This window comes from Armigeres subalbatus, chromosome 2 (assembly GCF_024139115.2).
Source record: "Armigeres subalbatus isolate Guangzhou_Male chromosome 2, GZ_Asu_2, whole genome shotgun sequence".
NCBI classification, from domain to species: domain Eukaryota; kingdom Metazoa; phylum Arthropoda; class Insecta; order Diptera; family Culicidae; genus Armigeres; species Armigeres subalbatus.
Window position 1 is genome coordinate 226929435 of NC_085140.1, and position 19991 is coordinate 226949425.

The 19991-nt window shown below is 38.9% G+C and overlaps 1 protein-coding gene across 4 annotated transcripts in view; it reads left to right on the top strand.

The window, feature by feature from the left end:
* Positions 1 to 18221, top strand: part of LOC134211811 (uncharacterized) — a 40631-nt gene extending 22410 nt beyond the window's left edge. For all 4 annotated transcript variants that reach the window (XM_062689084.1, XM_062689081.1, XM_062689083.1 and 1 more), the window contains 2 exons: positions 16016 to 16734; positions 16788 to 18221. In XM_062689084.1, the coding sequence (XP_062545068.1) occupies positions 16016 to 16734; positions 16788 to 16928 (860 nt within the window). In that variant the 3' untranslated portion in view covers positions 16929 to 18221. The remainder of the gene's footprint in view (positions 1 to 16015; positions 16735 to 16787) is intronic.
* The last annotated feature ends 1770 nt before the right edge of the window (positions 18222 to 19991 follow it).

A 19991-nucleotide genomic window follows, 5' to 3' on the forward strand; every position in this document is an offset into this window, starting at 1 on the left:
TTTGCTTCGCTAAGTTTTTTATGCTTTGCACAATATCTTTTGTTTTCTGGTGATATTTCTGGATTGAAATACCCTCCGTCATTTTATTTTGCCAAAGTTGGCATTTGTATGTAGAAAGCTCTTGTCTGTCCCCAAGAGCGTTAATCAAAATGTCTTTGATATCGTCAAAGTCATTGGGGTTCCCAGCAAGGTAGAGTATGTCTTTCGCCTTACCCGCAATTTTGTTAGTCACAGCAGTGACATACATTTTAAAAAGTGTATCGTCAACGTGTGGCTTCAAAAAGTTTAATGTATTCTCCGCCGTTTGCAACCAAGCAGTCAGCTGTTTGCGGTTACCCTCAAATACTGGGAGTGATTTAATTGTATCTGGTATCTTAAAAAGATAGTCAATGTTCGCCCTCGAGGTTTGTTGCCCTGTGGACGACTCAGCGGATTGTGAGGTGGAAGTGGAAGGTGCTCCGGTTGCATTTCGAATGAATGAGTCGTACTCATTCTGTTTTGCATCGAGTCTATTTATTGCCTGCATTATCGTGTTCAACTGTGCGGCAATTTGATCTAACGGGCTTTCTGTGGCCATGTTAATTTTATCGAAAGAAATATTAAGGTCTTTCAATGGAACGTCTGCGAGATCGGTCGATTCGATTGAATCGTTATCAGAATCGCTGGTGGATTCGGAGGCTGACCGCGTTTTGTTCTTATTCTTCAGTATTTTCCTTGTAACCTGCAAGGCGCTTCTGGCCCTGTTAGGAATTTTAGGCATTAACTGAAACGTTTTTAGAAACACACGTTCTCTAAGAACTCGTGTCGTTTCGCAGAATAGCAATTCTCTCGGAACTTTGCTAATTCTGTTTGGGGAGCGGCTTCTCTAAGAACTGCTGCTAACCCGACGATAAATTGAATTGTCGAACGTGTTACTTCTCTCTAAGAACGAGCAATCGCGCGCGATCAATTTTAATTTTATCGCGATGAAATTCAACTTCCTCTAAGGACGGTTCAACTTCAATACGGTAAATGAAATTGGATGATATTTATTCGTATTTCACTAAGAACATGCGAGGTAGATAAAATCACAAGTTTCGCTTACCTGTTACAATCGTGGGGATCGCGGTTCTCTGTTGTCCGTGGCGTGCGGTGAAGTCTCGACTCCTAGCACACTCTCGATGACGCTGGATGCTTTCACTATTAAAGTAATCGCGAACCTACTTTAATTCGGATTTACGAATCCGAACTCTTACACTGTTTTTCACGCACTTCGAACAGATACCGGACGGCTGCGCCAATCAAGTATTCAACGGAACGTTCGGGTTTTTAAAAAAACCTATTACTCATTATTACATTTGATTTATTGAAAAGAGAAACGATTACACTTTATTGCTAACACTATCACTTCACTGCGTACTCTGTCGAACTGACTGATTGACTGGTCCGTGTCCTGCATTTAATAACTTAAACTGCTGATCGGGCAATCTGGATGTATCGCTGGGTCAGCATGGTTCAAAGTCCGAATAGGTGCTGATGTAAGTAGGGTTATTGACATAACTATATATATATATATATATATATATATATATATATATTAGAGTGGGGCGCAGTTGTATGGGAAAACGCAAACTTCGTCCGATCAAGTGAGATCAAGGTTTTTCTGAATCGTTTTGGGACCCCAATCAACTGTGCCAAATATGGGCTCGATTGGTTGCGACCTCGCATGCCGCATCGCGTTTTAAATTTACATGGAGATTAGTATGGGAAAACGTACTTTTTTACATTTTTACTCTTAGCGGCTTCAATTTATCATCAATCACGTGACTCAATACGTTAGCATATAGCCTGGAAGATGCCGAAAGACTTTGCCGAAGAAGGTACGCAGCTGGAAGGTGTTATTACGTTTCCATATGCAAGAAATCAATGTTTCTGCCAGCACTACCGGACAACCTGTAATTGTAAGAGAGCAAAACCCATTTTCCTTCTAATCGGAATTTTTACTTTGTGAATGCATTCCGAATATCTCCCATTAGCTCCAAAGTACTATAAAATCAATAATTTTGAAATAACACTCAGTTAAATTATTGCCCCACGTAGTTCGGCAGTGCTGGCAGAATAAATGATTTTTCGCATATGGTGTGAACACTGAATCTTCGAAGCGTTATAACTTTTTTTGTGGACGTTCCAGCAACGTGCCTCCTTCAGCAAAGTTTTTCAGCATCCTTTGGGTTATACTTTAACGTAATGTGCCACTTGATTTACGATAAACTGAAACCTCTAGTAGAAGAAATGCATAAATATACGTTCTCCCATACTAATTTCCATACAAACTTCAAACGCAATGCGGAAAGCGAGGAAGCAACCAATCGGTCCCAAATTCTGCACAGTTGTTCAGGACCCAGAATGGCTTCGAAAAACCATTGATTTGAAAAAATGACCATGACGCCCCACTCTAATATATATATATATATATATATATATATATATATATATATATATATAAAAGAAAAGAATAGAGTTGAAAAAAAAAGTTGTCCAATTTTGCTCAAAATCGCTTGGTATGTTCTTCATCGAAAATAATTAGACCCGTATTTTTTTATTTTTTTATTAGGGTGACCATGTTCGATATAGGGTTACCAGAAAAATCGCTATTTTTCGAAATTTTTTATATTTTTAAAATCATAACTTTTGAACCACTGGATCGATTTGCAATATTTTTTATGGATAGAAAGCTTATTACTTCTAGTTCTTACTAAAATTTTTGGTTTGGTGTATTGGTGTACTCAAATTTGCTAAAATGGTCAAAATATTAGTTTTTAAGATTTTTAAATGTTGGACCACAACGACTATATATTTTTATATTTTTTTATGAAAATTCAAATATTTTTACATAACATATCAAAAAATTAGAAATGTTCATCGAGCCGTTTTTGAGTTACATGTTTTTGAAAATTTCAAGTTTTCTGCCCATACACACATGGAATGAACGTTATTCTCCACTATTTCAAATAGCTCAAATTAAATTAAAAGTATGAAAATGTTATTCAAGAGTGTTTGTTTGGTCTCGTTTATTAGATGAATTTACGAATCGCAATAGTTGAAAATAATTCAATCGGAATAGTCTGGTGTTGTTATTGATGACTTCATTCTCCAAAATCGGCAAAGCAATATGTGGTTTTTCAAAAAGGTTGGATTTCAGCGATCCATACAATAGGTTACCTGCTTTGTTTATATGTTTTCAATATTTTTGATGCAGGCAATTCATTGTATTTTCTTTTTTGATTATGACTCATCTGTCTCCTTTTCCTTGTTCACTCATGAATATTTTCCAAAACCATGAAAAATATCGAAAAATATTCTATGATAAAGTCTTAAAATCTTCAAAAACAAACATGGAACAATTATGCGTAGAAGGGCAGTATAGGAGGCATGGGTTATGTCCCTGCTTCGGCAAGGAAGCACTTGAACGTATAATGGATTGCACGCCAAACTTGATAATCCTTGATTTGCACATGCTTTTGGTGTCGTACTCCGATCATTTTTCACTAATCGATAAAACAAATCTGAGCTGCTAGGCGGCAGTTTCCCAGTGGGGGATGTAATGCCAAAAATAAGTAGAAGAAGGAGAAATTGAACACTTTTTTTTGCCACCCCTAAACCACTTCCGATTTTTTTTGAAACTTTACCAGAACTTCTAAATCATCAAACAGAAGCTGATAGACATCATAGACATATACTTCAACCCACAACGAATGTACGTATGAATTAATATGAAATGATTCCCCTTGTCCTTTTACGAACAAACTATCACAAGTCAGTCAAAAAGCCGCCTGGTGGAAAATATGGAAAAGCAGCTAAAACAAAATTGCGTCTATTTTTCGACGGTTCGGTATTTAACATTCTCTATGGATTTAGAGGCTACAAACACAACAAAACGTTGCCTCTAAATTATTGTAGAAGGTGAAACGTCGGAAATAGATAGAATTGCAACAATCTACTTTTCTACATAATTATCGAAACCAAAACCATTATAAAACTTATGTATGCTTCTTGAAATGAACAGAAAAGTAGTTTAATTGCCTACTCCTACACTAATTATCTATTTTAAAGATACATTTTGAGAAGTGTAAAACTCACTAGCCAGTTTATAACAGGTTCCGGGTGCTCCGCGAAAGTAACAACTGTTCAGTAGGGCAGTTCACATTTAAAAAATGTTCATTTTGATGATTTATTTCTTTATTATTTCTTTATTTCTTTATTTGGAGCAGGGAAAAGCCCGTTTGAGTAGAATTATTCATGAAATCTTTCTCAAACGGGCGCAAAACCTCCTCTTCTTTTATATCAACAGATAACAATATTTCCAAATGATACATAATTTTGCTTAAACTTAACTTCCTAATTACTTAATGTTATACAAAAAAATACATCTATAAAGCTACCTGGCCTAATGTGTAATACTGTCGGATGTAGAGAGGAGTATAGTGAAGTTTTTCCGAAGAATACACCGGGAAAGATGAAAATCAAACGCGGTAGAGCAACGATTGAAAGTGCGACACATGCTAGTGAAAGGCTCGTTTTGCGCATAATTTGTGCGAGCTCTTCTCAAAAAAATGAAAGGAGTTGATCGAAGTGAACGGTAGGGTATATTAAGGTTCAATTGAGAAAGCAGAGTGGGGCAATCAATTCTCGATTGTAGAAGATCTGAAACGAACAACGCCTTGGATACGTCTCGACGATCACTTAACAGATTCAAACCAATTAGTCGGCAGCGTGCCTCATAGCTGTTTAGTTTGTTTGTTTGTTCAATTTCTCCTACAAATGTCAAATAGTCATAAATGCAAATTTATAACTCCAACCTGCGTTTTTTGATTCTATATAAACGAATCCTGCGGTTATCTCATTAGTTCTGAGTTAAACGAAAACATCCTAGACCAGATCGAGTATCGAACTCGCCATCTCTGGAATCTGGATCCTACGCCTTTGCTCGCAAGGCTACTGGAGGCCCAACACACTTACGACTATTTAAAAACATACTCCACAGTCGACATTTTTATCGATCAGTGAAAAATGATCGGAGTACTGAACCGAAAGCATGTGCCAATCAAGAATTATCAAGTTTGGCGTGACGTTTGACTGCCTGGCGGTTTTGGGACCCGGGGTTAGAGATTCATATTATTAGTTTCATTGGAAAATAAACTAACATTAGGACCAGATTTTCTACACTTCGCACTTAGATAGTCGCAATGGATAGCAAGAATAGTGTCTTAAATAAGGTTATTTCGTTACAATTGATTCACAAACTGAGAGTTAAACTCCAAAATCAAAAGCAAAACAAAAGATCTTCCGATCTGGTGGATTTTCTCAATGCGAACCTAACTAATAGTTTCTGGACACTTTCGATTCTCAGATTTTATGTTACGCTGTTTGATGCCCAAGCAACAGAGGAATTTTCAAGAATTGAACTTATCAGTGAACATTATATTGCCTTTAAAAGGTGTTAATCGACGTTTTAATTGTTCTTGTTCGGGTGTGACACTGCGACCAGGTATTCGGTCTATTGTAGTGTTACCCGTTATTTTTAGTGTATAGGTACGTACATAGGGGGTCCCGTAGCGTAGTTGGCTACACGGTCGCCTCATAAGCGAATGGTCATGGGTTCGATTCCCAGCCCCTCCACCAAACCCTTGTCAGTCGCCAGAAGCGCAGTCCGTACGGTGGCGTTTTGGGGAACGCGCCTCACCGACACGGCTGCCTAATGACGACTGACAAATCTGTTCTTCTCGGAGGCATTCCTCCAACGTACTTCGATTAATGGCAACCGAACAAAGCAACGATCACTGGATTCACCACATGGACACATGAACACAATGGACTCACGATGATATGGACTGGCAACGACAACAATAATGAATTATGGACATCTAAAAATAGATTCTGTGTGAACTCTGTACAGCAGAGTACCACAGTAGATTACGGCACAGTAGCGGTTAAGAACACAGAGTGCCTTCCAAATAAATATACGAATAAAAAAAAGGTACATACCTGTTGAATTACTCCAGGACTATCGAGAAGCAATACAGTATCGGCTTCAATGTAGTTTTTGTTTTGTTCTTCTCATAAAGTTCAGAATGAATAAAGCATTATGACAAGGTCCCGCTCTTTAGACCCTTAGCCGAAAGTCTTCCCACGCACCTTTTAATAATCATAAGTAACTTATTTTTTTTCCTCCGTTCTCTCTCAAATAAACAGCTCGAATTGAGCCCCTTGATAATGGACACTCACTTCTCAGCTACTGACAACACAAGGCAAAATAAAATAAAGAGGATACTTAACAAACTACTACGTTGAGAACAAACAATCATTTTATTGGATTTTTTTTTAAACTTGAAAATGGTTCTAGTGGATCAAATATCTATTGAGAGAAGCATTGCTCATACTATTACTAGCCTCATGTACCCGGCTTTGCTCGGGATTGAAAGTAAACAATGCAATTTAAATGTCAGCATCAAACGCACACAAGTAGATAGATTGACAGAAAGATGGATGTGTGATCGGTTTCTCTATCAAGTGGTTGTACTGGTTTGTGTTTGTGTCCTACTTGGTGTAAGGCTATTTGGTCGAATGTCGTTTAGCTTAATAATACAATAGGTTGGAAAACACAACTCACACAAATGACACAAAGGAAATCTTATTTCTATCTTCGACCCCCTTTTAACTTCTACTTTTTTCCTTTTTTAGAGAAGTCCGATTTTCTCTCTTCTTCTTTGCTTTTTCTCATATTTTCCTCCTTTATTCTTTTTTTCCTGTCTTTTTTCTCCTTTTTTCTTACTATTTTGTTCTTTCTTTGTTTCTTTTTTCTTCCTTTTTCATCCTCCTTTTTTCTTCCTTCCTTCTTTTTTCCTTAATTCCTTCTTTTCCTACATATTCTATTTTCTTCTTTTTCCTTTTTTCAGTCTTCTGCCTTCTTAATAACTTCAAGTCGTTCAATGCATTCACTTAAACTACTCGTTCCCTGAGAAAAAACACTTCTCCTGATCAAAAAAAGGTTCCTACTTTCTATAATTCGCTTTCAGAACAGAAATAATGTGTCCCAAATTTGGTTGAAACCGGTCAAGAGGCTGCAAAATTGTAATGAAATGTTAATTTTGAATTCACATCCCCCAACACCCCCATCCATAATCGGGTAATGAATATGTGTATTAAATTTGGTTCAAATCAGTGGAGGGGTTCAGAAGTTTCAATTAACCGTTCGATTCCTCTCTCCACACTCTTCCCCCTTTTTTGATGACTCTCCCATCCCATCTATAATCTTCCCCTCAGGAAAGAAAACGTGTGTACCAAATTTGGTTAGAATCGATCCAGGAGTTCAGAGGTTCCACCGAATTGTCTGTTTTATTAATTCATAATTCTATCATCAACCATAAATTATGAGTAACACGGCTTCGCAGTCTCATCTCTATCGTGTATAGGTACACCTTTCAACCCTACTGACATAGGTTAAACAAACACTGATGCTAACACGTTAAAAATCCTAAAATATGTTTTCTTATAGTCGTCCTAGGCAGGCCAAAATCAAATGCACAAAAACACTCATTAAATACACGACACATACTAATTAGTGGCGCGTTATATCCGTAGTTGGTCCTGGTTACTGGAACATTTAGAAATGTGTTGGCGCGAATATTACGACGGCTTCTGATGCGGATGTTCAGCATTCTAAGTATGCCAAGACAGTCAAAGTGGAAGGTAAGAAGATCAGAGATAAATATTGCCTTCGAAGCATCACGACGAATTCTCAAGAGATCCAGTTCAGTCTGCACCTATCTTCCTATCTAGGAAGATTTAGAGGATCGTTCCACGGCAGATGCCTCAAAGCAAACCGAACAAACTTTTTCCGCGCTGCCTCTATTCGTTGGATTCCATTTTGGTAGAAAGTGGCCCAAACGGATGATCCATATTCAAGGATAGAACGTACCGGCGAACAATATAAAGCTTTGAGACAATACACGTCTTTGAATTGTTTGGTCACTTGAAATAATAGTCCAAGCTGTGACGGTGCCTTCGCTACTACACAAGATATATGATCCTTGAACGACATTTTGGAGTCTAAAATAACGCCAAGGTCCCTTATTACGCTGGCACGTTGAAGAGCGACTCCTTGTAAAGTGTATTCATAACAAATTGGATTATGCTTTCGCGAAAATGTTATCATCGAGCATTTGGCAGGCTTTAGAACCATTCTATTAATTTCACACCATTTGGCGAAGATGTTGAGCTGATTTTGTAGAAAGATAGTGTTACAATCTTGGTTTACGGTATAATATAGCTTGAAGTCGTCAGCGAAAGATAATCTGTGACAGCCTAATGCGAAGCGTACATCGTTGAGGTACAGCAGAAAAATAAGCTCTGAGAAACCCCAGATGTGACATTGAAAGGAGATGATGTGCAGTCACCGAGCATAACCTGCATTGTCCGGTCAGTCAATTTTAGAAAACTTCCATTGAATCCTAGGCGGGAGAGTTTAGCTACTGCGATTTTATGGTTTATTTTATCAAAGGCAGCTGAGAAATCCGTGTAGATTGCGTCGGTTTGGCTGCCTCGCTCCATTTCCTGGATTATTGAGCTTGTGTAGAGAACCAGTTGAAGTTTACCGTTTTTGGTGTGAACCCGTGTTGATGTCCCATAATATAACTGGAGCAATGGTGCGTCATGACGTCGAGGACAAGTAACTCAAATAACTTTTAAGTTGCACACAAAGACGCGATTCCACGGTAGTTGGAAACCAGTCGCCTATCGCACTTTTACCGGAAATACAAAGGATTTTTTCCAACAGACTGGAAAAATACCACTTGATAGCAACAGATTCATAATCCTGACCAGTGGCTGAGCGATAGATGTCACACTCACACATGTTTTAAAAACCAATGATAAAATGCCGTCTGGGCCTGGATTTGTGGAAGATTTCAATTTTTCGCAGGCCATTTAAAATTGCTGGGAGGTAATTAAGGGAAAAGGTCCAGTGTCCAGTAATAAGGGAACGTTTGAAAAGGCCGCGCAAATGTTGGCGTCTGAAATGAATTCCTTTACAAATACTCCATTGATTTAATCACGGAAAAGATCAACCACATCTCCGACTATTGAGGCTTCGGTTTTATCCTTGGTTACCCTGAGGGGGAAGCTTGAATTTTTCCGTAGTTGCCGTTTACAACCATTATTAATGGAAATGCATTGTTATTTGCTAATAGCGGTACGGTCTTTACAATAACGTTTCAACGCGGTTAGCTTTTTTGATTTTAGCTTCTTCAGGATATGTTGGCGTTGGTTTTGGGAACGTACTGATCAACTGCGTACATCAAGATGTTGGAAAGTAGAGTTGTTGCTTCGTTAATATCACAGTTCTGCAGTAGCGTGTTCCATTCAATTTTGCGTAGAAACTGGTTCAACGATCTGTAGTTCCTTTTTTGTAGTTGTAGGAAAACTGTGAAATTTCTATTCCTGGAAACGGTAGAGTCATCAGCATTGAAGGGTGATACCTAACGTCTTTAACTAGAGGAGCCGGTGCATCAGTTAGATCGCATAAGTGAAGAAGTTCACTGCTTACGAAAGTAAGATCAAGTGAACGATTGCTTTGGTTGACAACTCCGTTAATTTGAACGAGTCCAGCAACGCTATAAGCATCGAGAAGTTTGAAGTGTAGATCACTGAGAGCGATTGGCTTGAATTTGGTTGCAAAAAGCCAAAATGATTTTGCATCCATTCAATGGAAGAATAGTTAAAGTCGCCCAAAATTATGATATGGTAATTGGCCTTCTTTATATCCATGTTAATGAATCTAGATGAGCCTCTATTAGTTCTGCATCGTTGGAATGATCCGGTGATATATAAATCACACACACACATAGATCGTCCACGACGGAAATAACACACTAACCCATACTTGTTCAACGGAGGTTCCAGACGGTGGAAGAAGTAATTTAGATGACAAGCGAGAATTAACAGCTCCTCCTTAACAGTTGTATCCTCCTTCAGTTCGTTTAATGCTATTTGAACTGAAACGATCACAGCGATGGACAGAATAGTATGGTCCAAAAATTTGTTGAGAGAATGTGTTATCGTTAGGCCACGTTTTAGCCAGTGCAACTATATCCAAATTGCAGTCGTTGCATGCCAAGGAGTAATCTGCTATAGTGGTATTCATTCCACCAATATTCTGGTAATAAACCAGAAGCTGACTTTTAGAGGCGGTACTGTTATTCAGCTGCGGAGACGATGTGATGTCGTTGGCATGGCGTGAAACGGCAGACTGACCACAACTCTGAATGAGGTGAAACTTTTCGGGCGATCTGTTGAGCTGGAGTTTGAGGATAGTCTATGGCAGGAAAATTGGTCACTGTTCCAGCCGGTACGGTATTGAATATAACTGCTGACATCTGCATTCGATGTAGAGGGGTCAAAAGGCTTGATGTAGAACTGCTTCATTGTTGGAGCTTGTGTGGCCGCAGCACTAGAGGTGTTAACTGATGTCTGGTATGTTGGCCGTTCGGGAGGGTCGATGGCAATCGACCCGCTAGTGGCTGCGACACATACCAGTACGGATTCGTAATCGTCAGTGGTGATGGTGTGTAATCGTCAATATCAGTGACTGAGATTTGTAGAATATTAATACAATTGCCTGTTCACACTCATTTCCTAGCAGTGAGAACTAAAAATGGTTAGCAGCAACAATCAAAAATAAAATAAACAAAAGGCCTCTTTTCTCATCGCAGCCTGCAGTGACAGTCCATTCAGTTCACTCGCTGGTGCGTGAAAGTGACGGCCCTATATATTACGGAGAAAAAGAAAAATTTGGATAGCTTAGCGGAAATAAAAAAAAAATAAAAAAAATTAAAAATCATACAAAGTGTGCGTTGGATTGAACATGATGCCAAAGCAACTGTCATGAAGCCCAGAAAGTTGAATGACGTGTTTACACGCGTACATAACATGTAAGGACTGATCATCAGCACTAACCCGAAGTATATAGGACTGGTCGCTTAGCGGCTCAGTGCTCGAAACAGTCTGGACAGCCTTTCTTGGTCAGCCTTGTGGTAGGTCCTCCCCCAACTGATACAAGCAGCTTTTCATCGAAAATTACAAGAGCTCTCTGTTAAAACCTAACCACGTCCTAGGCAAGTTGAATATAGAAATGTCATAGATATAAATATAAACAATACATCACAAACACGGTAAACAGAAAACAAGGTAGGCTCGTTAGAAAAATGACACTTCGAATGTGACGCATATTTTATCGTCACATGTTGGAGTACAAAAGTAAGCATGCTGCGATCGTAGAGCATCGTCTCGGTCCAGCTTGTGCGAAGATAGCAGTGACGTCACATGTTTACATTCAAACTGAATGTTTACATACGTGATGAGCCTACCTTGTTTTTTGTATGCCGTGCATCACAAATTTAGCATTAGCTGCCTTTGATCAAAAACCCGGAAAATATTCATTGGAGGCGCTTCGAATTTTCCAGGACTAACAATTTTTCTTGCAATGCGTAATAAATGCATGGGTGAATACTATCACTTGAAAGAAATAGACAGGAAATTTTTGCCAATGATCATCAGCTTCAGCCCGCTGTTGGAAACCCGAATTGGCTAAGCTACTCCTGCTTTGTCTTTCTAACTGAGAGGCATCATCAGAGGCAAAGAGGAGCAGATAAAAATACAAAACAAAGAATCACACTCAGCAGGCATGGTTGATAAATTTCACCACTGGTATTGGTACTAGGATTCATCAAGCACGGACGACTCAGTGTTGGGAAATGTACATTAAAATACTCTGATTATGCGAATATTTACATTTTATCCAGTCAAATTTCATGCATCAAACAAGCCGAAACAGTTCTTCAAAAAAAAATGTGAGCTGACTGTCGTCTGCTTGGCATGGCTGCTGCTGCGGCTGCCGCGATTTTGTTTTTCTGTTATTGCATGGAAGAATGAATTGTAAAAGAAATGTCAACCATTCCCGTCCGGACGAGGCACATGTTGTTGAATTGCTGTTGGTGGAGGGCCTAGCACCGTATAGTTGGAAATGCTGCTTGACGGAACAGCTCTATTGCTTATGACATCAGCGGGACCAGTCTTTGTTACTGTCGGCTTGAGAGTCGGGTCTGGGATTCGATGAAAAACTTATCAGTTGTGTAGTGCCATAACCTGCTTCAGCAGGACATATACGTTCTTGGTAGTTACCTGTGACAAATGAGTTGGGCGTTGGCACAGTAGGTTTGCCAGAAGTAGGGCGATCAAAAGGAGATGTAGAAGTGAATTCTGTGACTAAGGTTTGGGTGTCCATTACATGTTAGCCAGTTACATGTTAGTATACATGTAGCCAGCTTCGGCAGGACATATACGTTCTTGGCAATCACCTGTGACAACAATGCTGGGCCCCGGATAATCCCGTGATGTAGTAGCAATATCCGATGGCGTCGATGATGTGTTGGGCTTGGGCGACGTCGGATGGAGAAGTTCGTAAATCCTCTAATGGAATATTTTGAAGAGTTTTAACTCGTTTGCGACTCTCGCTTGTGTCTTCAATTAATTTCCGTTTTTCTAAATGTAGATCAAAATCTTTCTTTTCTGATTAGATATCTATTTGTTTGATGACGGTTTACGTTTAAAAACGCTCTCAAACAGTTTTTTGCCAGGGAATAATTATGTTCATTGGTGTTAAAATTATATAGTGCATAGGTAGCGACATATACTTCGGAAATCATTATCAGATTACTTATGTTGTTTTAAAGTGGTATAAAATAAATCTATATGTATAAATTAATTTCTGTCTGAACCTTTCATTTCATTTATTTAGTTAACATCTAAACAGATAACACTGAATCAACAATTTGACGCCACAATACACGGTTCGAGGTCGCATCTCTCCATCCTCGGATACGCCCCACTCGCCAAGTCGTTTTGCACCTGGTCTGCCCATCTCGCTCGCTGCGCTCCACGCCGTCTCGTACCTGCCGGATCGGAAGCGAACACTATCTTTGCAGGGTTGCTGTCCGGCATTCTTGCAACATGTCCTGCCCATCGTACCCTTCCGGCTTTAGCTACCTTCTGGATACTGGGTTCGCCGTAGAGTTGGGCGAGCTCATGGTTCATTCTTCGCCTCCACACACCGTCTTCTTGCACACCGCCAAAGATGGTCCTAAGCACCCGTCTCTCGAATACTGCAAGTGCTTGCAAGTCCTCCTCGAGCATTGTCCATGTTTCATGTCCGTAGAGAACAACCGGTAAGCGTCTTGTACATGACACGTTTGGTGCGGTGGCGAATCTTTTTCGACCACAGTTTCTCCTGGAGCCCGTAGTAAGCCCGACTTCCACAGATGATGCGCCTTCGTATTTCACGACTAACGTTGTTGTCAGCCGTTAGCAAGGATCCGAGGTAGACGAATTCCTCGACCACCTCGAAGGTATCCCCGTCTATCGTAACACTGCTTCCCAGGCGGGCCCTGTCGCGCTCGGTTCCGCCCACAAGCATGTACTTTGTCTTTGACGCATTCACTTCCAGTCCAACTTTTGTTGCTTCACGTTTCAGGCGGGTGTACAGTTCTGCCACCTTTGCAAATGTTCGGCCGACAATGTCCATGTCATCCGCGAAGCAAATAAATTGACTGGATCTGTTGAAAATCGTACCCCGGCTGTTACACCCGGCTCTCCGCATGACACCTTCTAGCGCAATGTTGAACAACAGGCACGAAAGTCCATCACCTTGTCTTAGTCCCCGGCGCGATTCGAACGAACTGGAGTGTTCGCCCGAAATCTTCACACAGTTTTGCACACCATCCATCGTTGCTCTGATCAGCCTGGTAAGCTTCCCAGGGAAGCTGTTCTCGTTCATAATTTTCCATAGCTCTACGTGGTCTATACTGTCGTATGCTGCCTTGAAATCAACGAACAGATGGTGCGTTGGGACCTGGTATTCACGGCATTTTTGAAGGATTTGCCGTACAGTAAAGATCTGGTCCGTTGTCGAGCGGCCGTCAACGAAGCCGGCTTGATAACTTCCCACGAACTCGTTCACTAATGGTGATAGACGACGGAAGATGATCTGGGATATCACTTTGTAGGCGGCATTAAAGATGGTGATCGCTCGAAAGTTCTCACACTCCAGTTTGTCGCCTTTCTTGTAGATGGGGCATATAACCCCTTCCTGAACCTTATAGAATCTGAAACTACTGAACCTATCGTCGTTAAAATTTGTATGCAGAGGTTTTGAAGGCCGGGGAATATTCTTAAGATGGTTCGAGACCCCTCCCCATTTGGGAAGGCTCACATACAAATGAAACAACAATTTCGTCGTAACTCAAGAATTAATCAGAGGTTAAATTAATTTTAGGTGAAACGAAGTTCGTCGGATCTGCTAGTGAATAAATAAAAAGATTATTAACTTGTAATGTATGATTCTATTTTAGTATTGAAAAATATTAAAAGTGGCAGGTCCGAGAAAAGAATAACGTATTCATCGTGTTCATTCATTATTCTTTAATCATATAGGAATTTTGCTAAGGAAATTTTGAAGAAAATTGAAAGAATATTTTGACGGAAGAATTTTTCAAGGAAATTTTAATGAATTTACCGAAAAAATTCTAAAGAATTTGCCGAGTAGGGAGTGAGTTCTAGTAGTGGACCCCTTAACGACTAAAATTTACTTCAGTCGCTTCGCTAGAGCGAGCCTCTTGACAACTTGTAGTTCTGCTGCACCAGATGACAAGCAACAGGTACCAGCATCGTTTTTGGTACATAAAACTCGCCAAAACATTCATTTTTCAAATAAAGAAAGCATTTTAAAATAATGTAGCTAGCATTCCTATTATGGCCAACCGCGGGTCCATAATACGCAACGTCGAGTTTGTTTATATACGTATTATGCCCCCCCCCCCTTTGATTTACATGTTCCAATCCCACATGTCCCTTGTGCCTATAATGGACCCCTCCTTGTATGCTACTAATGAACCCTTAAGCATATTCACATTTACAAATTAGTTAATATAACTAAATTTCTGTTTCCCTGTTCATAACAAATGTATGGAACTGCTGTCCTGTTACATGTCCTGTTCTGGAAGCAACTACACCCAACGGAAGTTTGCAGAAAATAGTCGATTCCAGCGTTTAATTTGGGATTTTGTTCAGGGGGTCCATTATACGCACGGGGTCCACTACTAGCACTCACTCCCTAAATCCTAAAGAATTTCCCAAGAAAATCTTAAAGAATTCTCCGAGAAAATCCCGGAGAATATTCCTAGGATATTTTTAAGAATTCACTGGTAAATTTCCAAGAATTTGACAAGGAATTTTGTAATAGTTTCCTGAGGATATTCCAAAGAATTTTGCAAGGATATTCCTAAAAATTTCACAAGGAAATTTTGAAGAATTCGCTGATCCCAGGAATTTTTGGAGAGGAATTGAAGAAACTTGGGAGAAAAAGCTAAGGAAATTTTGTTGAATTCTACAAGAAAATTAAAAAAAAAATAGGGAGGCTGTATTTCATTTTCAACATTCTTTTTTTTAAGAATGTTGGTTGATAGAAATTTAAAATCATTTCTATCAACCAACATCAAACGATCAAAAATGTCCCATCCAGAGATCTTACAGCCTAATAATGCTTCCGGAATTTCAAGTCAATAAATTTCAAAATGACTGTATCATTCAATTTGATTATCCTCAATCATTATTCATAAATCATGTCTATCGTTAATCATTACTCATGCACATTTGTGTCAACATTTAATCACGATCGTCATAAAAGAAATTTTTCAGAGAAGAATGTTTGGGACTGTGCTTCTACTGTCCAAATTGACGTGTAGGCATTTTTGATACCTCAAAAATTTCGCACAGTTGTCTATTCCAGCAATAATAACTACAGCCTAGTAAATACTTAGCCTCGAGGCTGCAATATCCTGTTCAATATTTTATTTATTTAAACAAAATTAAGCATTAATTCAGAGTTCGTACTTTAGTAACTTAATTGTTTAACACCTATTTTCAGGTTGGAATCGCCGTGTACTACCATCTCCAATTAATATAGGAAAACATTTTACACTGGAAGCAAGTTTTTCAAAAAATCCCGGGCAGCTTTCATACTCTAATACTGGTAAAGATTCTCCATTCAACGTACATGCATCCAGTGAAGGAGAAAAAAAGAAAAGCAGTAAAACCGCTTCAGAACTCACCAGTGAGTCGCTATCGAGCACAACTGATAAAGAAATTTATAATAGCTCATCACAACAAAATCACACAGGAGAAGTTTGCTGCGTTCAACGGCCGCACCCAGTGGATTCTAATGAACAAAACGCATCAGAATCAGCTAATACAGATGATGTTTCAGGCAATAGCGTCAAAAATGGATTGAGTATACGTGATTTATATCTTGGCGGCAGTTGTTGGATGCTGACGAATTGGCGGCAAAATTACGCAGTGCCTTATCTGAAATCGAAAAATATTACATTCTACACGTCCACTCTACATGAAGGACCGGAAAGTTCTGTCCACTTCAATGAAACTGGAGAAATTAACATTATGAGAAATGATGAGTTGATTTTTGACCCAGCCATTATAGATGCAAGTCGGATACTACTTTTCGTGATCACTAACCAAACCAGATCGTTAGGCGCAATGACAATGGCGGCGCACTATATGGGACTAGGCTATAACATAGTACTAAGCGTAGAAATGCTGCCGAATGATTGTAGAATCAATGGATTTCAGGTAAATTGATTAAGATCTAATTTAAGCATACAATCATTTTTTTTAATTTTCAGCTGTCTAGTTCAGCAATTAAGGATTACAACCGAGGTCGGACGTACCTTATTGATCTAGCTAAAAGGCAAAATATTCCTGTATATAGCAGCGTCGAAGATGCCCTCAAATCAGCTGTGGAAAAGTTAAACTATACCAGATGAAACAATTTATTAATAGCCGATGAAGAATTTTTCTGACAAATTCAGTAAATTTCGGCAGGAGACCCAGGAATTTGATTCTGAAACATTTATCAATGTAGCATTTTTCCATGTTAGATCTGAGTAAACGGCTCGCGTTGACAATGCAGTACTTATAAAGCACTCGATCATTATAGAACGTAATTCTTTGGAAATTATTGAAAGCATCACTCCAGAAAAAAAATAACTTCTAACAAACTATTAATTTATTAGTTTTGGTCAAGGAACCAACCATACTCTTATAAACATGACTTACGCTTGTACATAGAAATGTTAAATAACAACAGATTGTTAGGAATATTACTCTAATTTAATTACTATTTTCTAAGATTCAATCATTGTTTTATTTTAACAATATAATCCACTCTTCAAATCGTAATACATATTACAGCAAACGGCAGCACCCTTTTTTATTTGACCTCTAATATGTTATTTGGAAAATATTTTTTCAAACAATTACCAAAATGTTCACCATTTCGTTTCAAGTATAACAGCAACGAATAAAGCTAAAATCAGATAAGTGCATTCCAAATACATTGAATTTTCACACTTGCAAAAAATGAAGCGCTCAAAATTAAAATCTGTCGTATGAGAAAAACTTGAATAACATTAAATGGAAAAGGTAGTTAGTACAATAAATGTTTCTTAAACTAATAATGAAGGGCATAAAAAACGCGTGCATTTATATGTAAATCCGCTAGAAATCCACTAAAGACGATTCAATTTTAATTTTTCATCGGAAATGCAATTGCAACAAATGTTTGAAACAGTACTGATGAATAACCAGCAACGTCAATTTAATGGAAAAGGGTTTACTGGTGCATATGACGGGTTAGAGTTTTTAAATCATTTCTTCCATGACTCAGCTTAAAAGGCTACTTTATACAATTGAGTGCAAGAAGTGTTTGAAAACCAACTCAAATCCATCATAAAGCATTTTTAGATTGATTTCGACAATGGATACACAGATTTTGAGCCGCGCACTAAAAAAATCATATGGCTGAAACATAGTAATTCGTTGAACAAGATTGGATACAATTTGTTTCCCAAATTCGTCAGTCTGGATCATATTGTTAATATAATACATTTTGTTATACCTAATGTCAATAGCATTTGATTCTCGATAAACGTCCTCAAATTTTATTTACTTTTACTACATGTACTGCTACAATTGGAAACACTACAAACACAATCGACAACTTGTTATAGCACAGAATATACACCAAGGGCATCCAATAAAAGCAAAATTTACTGACATCCCTCTTGTTTCCATCCACAACTAGCAAACCGTAACAAATAAATTATGCACAAATTTTCAAAAAGTTCTTACTTACATTCATTTGCTAAAAAGTTAAAAAGGCTACATTTACGTAGCTGCTCTCCTCCGTTACCTACATACCTATTTAAATTAAATTTTGTCGATATCTGCAATATTTAAAGCCTACTCAGCCCTCAGAGCCTTTTTGTATCAGTGTTTTGAAGGTTTGCAGGCGGGCGGTAGAACTTTGACAGTTGCTGGAGAGATTTGCAGAATCCGCTAAATGTTTAATTGAAACTGAAACAAATTTCTCGCTGTGTATTTTACACTTTTATAAAACGATTAAGGCAATCAGTTACTGTATTATGGCAGTGCCTTTTATCACAGAGGTTCTTGTATAATCGTAGCGCGAGAATGAAAGTATCGTCTTCAACGATGAGAATGGTAGTAGTGGTAGCACAACATAACCGACGACCGAAAGACGCACGCTCTCAGCCATTTTCTTTCCTTCCAAAACATCTTTTCGTAAAGTAATTTCATAACGTATGGAGTATGTAGTAGCCAACAGGCATGTCAGTACAGTGCGTGTTTTGGTCGTCGCAAAAATGAATAAAAAAAAATCTAATTGGTGTTCAGTGGCTCATGCGCTTGCATTGTGCTTTGCTCCGGTCGAGACTAGCGCGATCTTCCATAATTTGCATTAGCCATCGTGCAAGTAAGTACATTGCGTGTTTTATACGCCGCGGAAATGAAAAACTCCAAGGGGCAACCCAATCGGGTTGTATACAAGGGTGACGTTGAACTACGTAGCTCTATATAATGTATATTATTTCTAGACCAACATTTTTAAAGGACTATGAACCGGAAAGAAAGGGCTGCAAACTGGTGGGTTGACATCTAGGAAGGAGCGCCCAACATAGTTCTGGTCCCCACAAGTTTCTATCTCACGCTTCCACGGGTCGTCCGATGACAACCGCCTGCTAAGCGTTGTGTACTTAGCTGGTAGTGCAGCCTGGGCACTGTTGTACTTCTGACATCAGCTAGAGTGAGAAGGTACGCCTCGAGCGTCTGTTCACCAGGAGGTGCAGCTGAAACAGCGTCTGCCTACCCGAACAAAGTCTGAAAACATAACGAGAGCATATAGAAAACACATTTTGAATTCGACATCAAATTGAAATCATAATTTGTTTTCAAATATGAATCATCATGATTGATTACATATTTTGAGCTCATTTTGCTGTAGATTTCTAAATTGTATGATCTTACATCAAACTGTGTACTTATTTTGTTATCGGAACCAATATCAAATTTAGTTTTTGATTTGCTCTCATGGATAGCAGGAATTGTTTTCGATTTGATGTCAAAGTAAGATTTTTCTGCTATACATTTTGTTATTTTAACCATTAAAACGACCAAAAAGATAACAAATTAAGTAATTATATTCGGCGATTTCACAACATCAAAACGAGCTATCGTTTTGCTCTCAAGCTTTGCTCGGGTAGTACCCAGCGGCTGATTAACGAAATGCTGTATCGCGTCAGCTATACCTAAGGTGGCAAACTATGGGAGTCGATCCATGGAGCGGTGAGCACAACAGCAAGAGAAGTGGTAAGCACTGAACAGAGGCGTCCCAGGACGGGTTGGTTCGATGTAGAGTGACAGACGAGAAGAACGTTGCTAGAAGCCGGATGTTGGTGTCAAGTACCCGATCGATCAGGTTTTATGAGACTGCCAATGGCGTGCGGAAGACAGCGTTGTCTCCGTCATGT